This window comes from Terrapene carolina, unplaced genomic scaffold (assembly GCF_002925995.2).
Source record: "Terrapene carolina triunguis isolate 2854851 unplaced genomic scaffold, T_m_triunguis-2.0 Scaffold182, whole genome shotgun sequence".
NCBI lineage: Eukaryota > Metazoa > Chordata > Testudines > Emydidae > Terrapene > Terrapene triunguis.
This window is the reverse complement of record NW_020664533.1, coordinates 1,721,806-1,728,580: the sequence shown is the minus strand read 5'-3', so window position 1 is coordinate 1,728,580 and position 6,775 is coordinate 1,721,806. Positions and strand designations below refer to the sequence as shown.

General features: G+C 37.9%; 1 protein-coding gene across 2 annotated transcripts in view; it reads right to left on the bottom strand.

The window, feature by feature from the left end:
• Nucleotides 1-1,807: 1,807 nt before the first annotated feature.
• The window catches only part of LOC112113496 (succinate--hydroxymethylglutarate CoA-transferase), a 579,588-nt gene continuing 574,620 nt past the window's right edge, over nt 1,808-6,775 (bottom strand). For both annotated transcript variants that reach the window (XM_024209791.2, XM_024209792.2), the window contains one exon: nt 1,808-2,283. In XM_024209791.2, the coding sequence (XP_024065559.2) occupies nt 2,120-2,283 (164 nt within the window). In that variant the 3' untranslated portion in view covers nt 1,808-2,119. The remainder of the gene's footprint in view (nt 2,284-6,775) is intronic.

The window sequence follows — 6,775 nt, the reverse complement described above, 5'->3', positions numbered from 1 at the left end:
AATGGGCCAGATCCTAAGCTGGTGTAAATCAGCATTATACTGTTAATGTCAATGGAGCTACACCAATTTGCTCTAACTGAGAATCTAGCACTTAATTCTTTCCATAGCTTGGAACACCCCTGAAAAAGATCCTTTAGAAAGCCTTGAACTAAACTGAGTGTGATTTTATGGTATCTTATTTATGTATTCAGTTCCTAGAAAAAGGAAAAAGAATGGGCCTCAATAAGTGAAAACAACACATTTATTTGTAAACATGATTTGATAGTGTGAAATAGTTTGCAGCAATAAACAAAACTCAGTTTAGTACTAGATCATCCATTTTATCTGAAGCTCACTTCAAACCAATGTTTCTCTTAGTAAACTGGCTGATCCTCTTGAATTAAAGGTGGATTACATGGTAATGCCTAGCAACCCTTTCCCCAGATCCTAGTTCTATCCCTATGGTCTCCCTGTTCACTTGGCTCTCAATGCACACTTATTTCTGTATTTATTTAGGAAGTCACTAGTCTAGAATCTCCTTATGCCTTTAACACATGAGCAGAGCGTTAGGTCTTGTCCCAGGAATGCAATACAAAAAAAATAATGATTAGGAGAAGATCTGAAAAAGAGAACACAACAAAACACACAAAACAAGCAAGCAAATGAACCAAAAACAGAGCTTCAAAAACGAGCAACCGCAATGTGCATTTCAACTTGGTTACATAATAACGTTTTTTGTTCCCAGAAGGTAATATACAGTTGTGAAGTTCAAATGTAATACAGAGGATGTTGTTTGTTAAAGTGGAAACAAAGTGACAGGCTAGTTATAATGCCAGGCCTGTTTCCGATACATCGGGGAAAATATGGACATTATTTGCCGAATGTCAGTTTCAGTTAGTTTTATTTAGTTCTAAAAATAAAATGGCATTGCCTCACTCCACGGATGCACACAACAAACTTTAGAACCTTCCCATGCAGAGTTTTCTTTAGTTGTAAATTATATGCTTGGATACTGAGGCATGGCATTTCTTCTGTGGCTGAAGAACTGTCAAATTGGTTTGTATAGAAGAAGTGGCTTTTATTTAATCTCTTGCTTGGTATTTATTATGGGCCAGATTCTTCCACCCTTATTCATAATAGTAATACCTTACTCCTTGAGTAGATCTACTGCACTGAATTTGACCAAGGCTGGTAGAATCTGGCTCTGTTTTAACTATAGACGTAGGCCTGAGCCAAAAATTTGGATTCGGATCTAAATTTCCCTCCTAGTAAAATGGAATTGAGGTCATGGCCATTAAAGACATGTGGAGCAGTCCCTAGCACACAGAGCCATACCCAAACTTCCTCCAAACATTGGCACATGGTGTTCAGATATGTGGTTCTGGTTTGGCTCCATGTCCAATTAAAAATACCGAGAGCCTCGCTGAATAAAATCACAAAAGACCAGTAACATTCATTCATGTTTTGATTCTCAACTGGGTTTGGAAAATGCTCTTTACGTAACTGGAAAAATGCAACACTTGAGGTTTATTTCTGCTACACACTCCGGGATTGCCATAGCAATACTATGTAATGTAAAGCAAATATTTACACAACTGAACATGGGAATAGAAGTTAGTTTTACAATAGGCACTTCAACGATGTTTTAAATTATAGATTAACAAAGAGCTCATGGGCTCAGAATTCTGTTTAAAATCAATCACGGGGCCATCAATTTGCTCACAACTTTGATTTCATGCTAAACTGTTTTAAAAAGTAGCTTATGTGCAAATGGAGATCACAGAATGCAAGTGTTTCAAGAATCTGCTTCGTTTCACAGACTCTGTCTTTCAGGGGACAAACATTTGGGCAATTATCATGATTAAGATAAGAATTACATTCCCCAGATAAAAATATAGGAAATGATTAGCCACATAGGATTCTGTAATCGGAACATTTACCCCCAAAAAACATTTCTTTCATGCAGTAGATACCAGATTGCTTTAGTTGATATGTCAGTGTTAGATTCATTCCAAACACAAGGAAGAAAATTAAGAATTAAATGATGTCTCCTCCTTTGAATTTCCTTGGGAGACATGAAGGGATCCAAGAGAAGAACAAGCAACATAAACTCAGCATGACAGATTAGAGTGAAAGCTCTTCACTTGACTTCATGCTGAACAACTGCACCAGTCCTGAGAAGTTCCTCGATGGCATTGTCCTCATACCCCAGTGCAACCTTCAGTATCTCCACCGTGTGCTGTCCAACAAGAGGTGGAGGCTTGGGCTTTGATGCACTGAATTCACTATATCTGACAGCTGGTCCTGTAAAAGAATGGACATAGGGAGAAATTATCTGAATGACTGATAACACGTGCTAGCATTTAATGCTACGTTGGACTATTTTGTGTTGGTTTATGTGATGGTTATCCAACAAATATTATATTTGAAAATAAGCTTACCTTTTAAAAATACATTTGTGTTTATCGAACAAATTCCACATTAAAAGAAACACACCCGTAATCCAGTTGTATGTCATTCACATGAATGCAACATTAATTCACTAAGGGCTGAGTCCAATTACCCATGACTGAACTCAAAGGGAGTTTTCCACTTATTTTAATGGGAGTTGGGAGAGGCTCCAAAACACTTGCACCTGAAGTGTCACCATTCTAAGGCAACTGGATGACTTCGGAAGTTGGCAATGGAATACCAGAGCCTTTCACTTCTACTCTCGGTTCAGTCATTACTCTGATGATTGGTTGGTGGCCACTGTGAAATGAAATGGTGCTGGCAATTTAGTTCCTCATGGACAAATGCCCAAATAACAACTGGCACACTTATTGGCAGTCTCAGCACAGAGGCCAACACTGAAAGGGCATGGAGAACAAATGACACTCTCCCTCTGAGGCCTGAATTGAGGTGTATTTGCAGGGAAATGTACAATGGCACTTCTAGCACTGTATCTACTCTATGGAGAAATGAAGGATGCTAAATTTCCAGACCGGTCAATCCAAAACTTTTCTTCACTGCAAAATTCAACAGTGATATTTGGGATGATTTCCCAAAGGACATCCTCTGTTCACAATCCTATCCTGTATTATATCACCATAACAGCTAACAAGATGCATCGTGCACAGTTACTTCTCTGTTATTCTGCATGTAATACTAATGCCTCCGTTTAGATATGTAAAGAAAATCACATAGCAATTTATCACCCTAAACTCGGTCCTTTTGACTTCATTCTGAAAAGAACATTTGGATGAAAAAGAGGAAAGACATAATGAAACTTATTTATTGAATGAAAACTATTCAAAAACAATAATTAGACACTATTTTTCTGATGACTTTCCCCTCACTTTTTTTGAACAGAAAGAACTCATTCTTAGGTGCACCGAGTGTGAAATCTTAAGGAAGTGTGAGGGATAGGAAATTGGCATGAGGACACCTTTCTGCCAACTCTTAGGGCTGGCTGGGGTCTGAACCAGCCCCAGTATAAGGTATAGCAGTTACAGGGCTGCTCTAACTTGTGCTAAATGAACAGTTGCCTAAGCACTGGTCCACTCATCCGAGCTTGCCAGAGTGTGGCATGCTCCAGTCCTGTCATCTTTCGCTCCCAACATGCCCCATCCCTGCCTCTGTACTATTCCAACATGCCCCTACACGGAGGAGGATGGAGTCAGACATCTCCTTAGTCAACACTTTTAGAATTCCTGAGTGCAAATTTTCTGGGCCAACTGATTCAAAAATATTTATTCCTAGTAGATGCCATTTAACTTCTCCTCAGTTATTAATGGACTGGAAAATAGTTCATCATCCTCTTGTGAAAATAATATATCATCCTGCTTCTGTCCAAATATAGAGTAGAAATATTTATTGAATACTTCTGCCTTTTCTGCCTCCTTATTTTACCAGCTTCATCTGGTAATCAGCCTATACAGTTGTTAGAATTTTTTTTGTTCCTAATATACTTTAGAAAACTCCTTCTTGTTGTCCTAACCCTGCTAGTCATGAATTTTTCCTGATGTCTTTAGCTTCCCTTATCATTTTTTTACATGTTATTACTTCTAGTATATATTGATTGTTATCTGGTTCCTCTTTTCTCCATTTGTTATGGTAGTTAATTGCTGCCTTTACTTCTCCACTGAATCAGGATGGACTTTAACCCACAGCTATCCTCTTTCTTGACTGTAATTGCGGCTTTTTAGCCATCTAATACAGTTGTCTTAAAGAACTCCCAATTTTAATTCACATTTTTCTTTCTAGATTTTTCTTCCAAGTCCATTTTGTTCATCAGTTTCCTCAGCTTTGGGAGAGTAGCCCTTTGGAAGCACCAATCATATATATTATTGGATGGGACTATCCTCTGTTTGCCTGTATTAAATGTAAAATTACAGTCCAGTGATTAATTCATCTTTAGCCATCATAATGAAGTCCAAAATAGAATTGCCTCATGCTAGGAACAATACCTTTTGTATTAGAAAATGATCATCATAATTTTTAGAAAATCTTATGCTGGCTCAAACTCTAAACTGGCCTTATGGCATGTCGAAAGAGCATTCACAAGCAATCATGCTGATTTAAATGTCCAAATGTGGGATAGGAATGCCCATTTAGGTTACACATTGCAAAACTAGGCTCTTAATTGTGATAAACTGCAATAGGTGAAAGATATTTTACGGAAGAGAAGAGTGATTATATGTGTGGGCATGAAAGATAACCAGAGAGAACCCAAAGTGATATTAATCTAATGTGCTTGATCAGAGAGAAGAGTATATTGCATACCAATGTCTGCTTTTAATTTCTTACAGGTTCCAGATGTTAGCCAAATGATCGATCCTTAAATAAGTCTTTGAGTTTCAGTAACTACATAATTGTTTGCATGCAAGTATACCCTTCTCCAAATCCATCCCTAAGGCCTTTCTAGCCCCCATATAAATCATGCATTTTTCCCTTCCATTTTATCTACTCTCATCCATAAACACAGCAAATACAAAATGTTCTGATATGTATAGCAAGAATAACTACTTAAGATTCTAAGTATAGTTCTCCTCTGAAAAGTGATTGTAAAAATGACATTGGGGTTCCATATTTATTGTCTTTCCATGACTTCCAGTAGGACATTTTGTACAGTGTGGTTTTGGATCAGAGCTGATTAAAAAAAGGGAGAAAAAACGTAACATTTATTCACTGACTTTCAGGGCAAATGTACTCAGTTGACAAGTAGCTAGACTTTTTATCCTATCTTCCAGCCTTGCAAATTCAACTTGGAGCTGAAAGTCAAGCAGAGTTCTTTCCTTCCTGTGCATCGTCACTAGTAATAAAGGTTCTACACACAAATCTTTGCTGTCAGTGACACCTGTTCAAAACCCAAAGCCAGCAAAGGGTGTGCAGAGATGTTGCTGAGTGGCCCTAAAATACGAACATAATAAACTGTCCGACTGGATTTACTGAAGAAGGAATACCATCCGTCTCTGTTCTGTAGGGATAACAGAAGTGGCAAGCAGCACTGGTCAGGAATTTTCCAAAGAAACTGTTTTTAAACAGAACATGCCAATTCATCAAACCTTAAATGTTTCATGGAAATGTTTCAATTTTGGCAAATGTTCACTGAAAGACAGGCAAAGATTCCAACAGAACTTTTCCTACCACACAGTTTCTGTCAGAAATCTGCCTAGTTTCCTACAGTTTTCCTGGTGGGCTATTGGAGAACCTGGAGACTCCAGGGTCTGCAGCTCTAGAGAATACCCGCTAGGTGGCCTGCCTTGAGGCTGGGGACCCCAAGGCTTATAGGCTCCCAGTTGCAGAGCCAGGAGCCTAGACACCTTGGCTCTAGCAGGGGTCTGCAGGACATACCAAAGATCCTGAAAGCACTGAGAATCCAAGCCAGAGAGAGGAGTCAGGGCAACCTGGGGTCTTCATGGAAGTCAGGGTGGCTGACTGTATCATTTCAAAAGAAAATCAAACCAAAACTGTTTGATTTTTCTTAAATGAAGCTATTTTGATATTGGAAAAAATTTTAACGAGCATCATCAGCATGGAAGCATGTCTTCTGGACTGGTGGCCGAAGCATGAAGGGGCATATGAATGTTTAGCATATGTGGCATGTAAACGCCGGCTACAAAACCTTGCAACGCCGGCTACAAAAGTGCCATGCGAATGTCTGTTCTCACTTGCAGGTGACATTGTGAATAAGAAGCAGGAATATTTTGATATTGGAAATTTCAAAATGGCTAGTTTGATTCTGAAACAAAACAAAACCTTCTTTTAAATGTCAGAATTTCTCACAGATAGGAAATTCCAAATTTTGACCAGCAATAATTATAAGTGGCAAAAAATTATTTCTGTCGCTTATGCCAACAGTTCTGATTCTGAATAAACACATGGAGAAACATAGGAAGATACTAGTTTTACATTGTACTTTTATATAGCAGAAATGCCCTATGACTGCAAATTTCTTCATGAACAAAAATCTGAAGACACTCATAGGACTTACGTAGTTAACTGTCTTCTGTTTGCACTTCTGTTTTTTGGCTGTGTAAATACTAATGATATTTTAAACCTGTGGTAGTCTGCATTGACATCAATGGGCTTTGTATAAGAACCATAAAGAAAGAAAAGAAAATGGGTACTGACTAGGGCTGTCAATTAATCGCAGTTAACTCATGCAATTAACTCAAAAAATTAATCGCAATTAAAAAATTAATTACGATTAATTGCACTTATAACAATAGAATACCAATTGAAATTTATTAAATATTTTTGGATGTTTTTCTACATTTTCAATATTGATTTCAATTACAAGACAGAATACAAA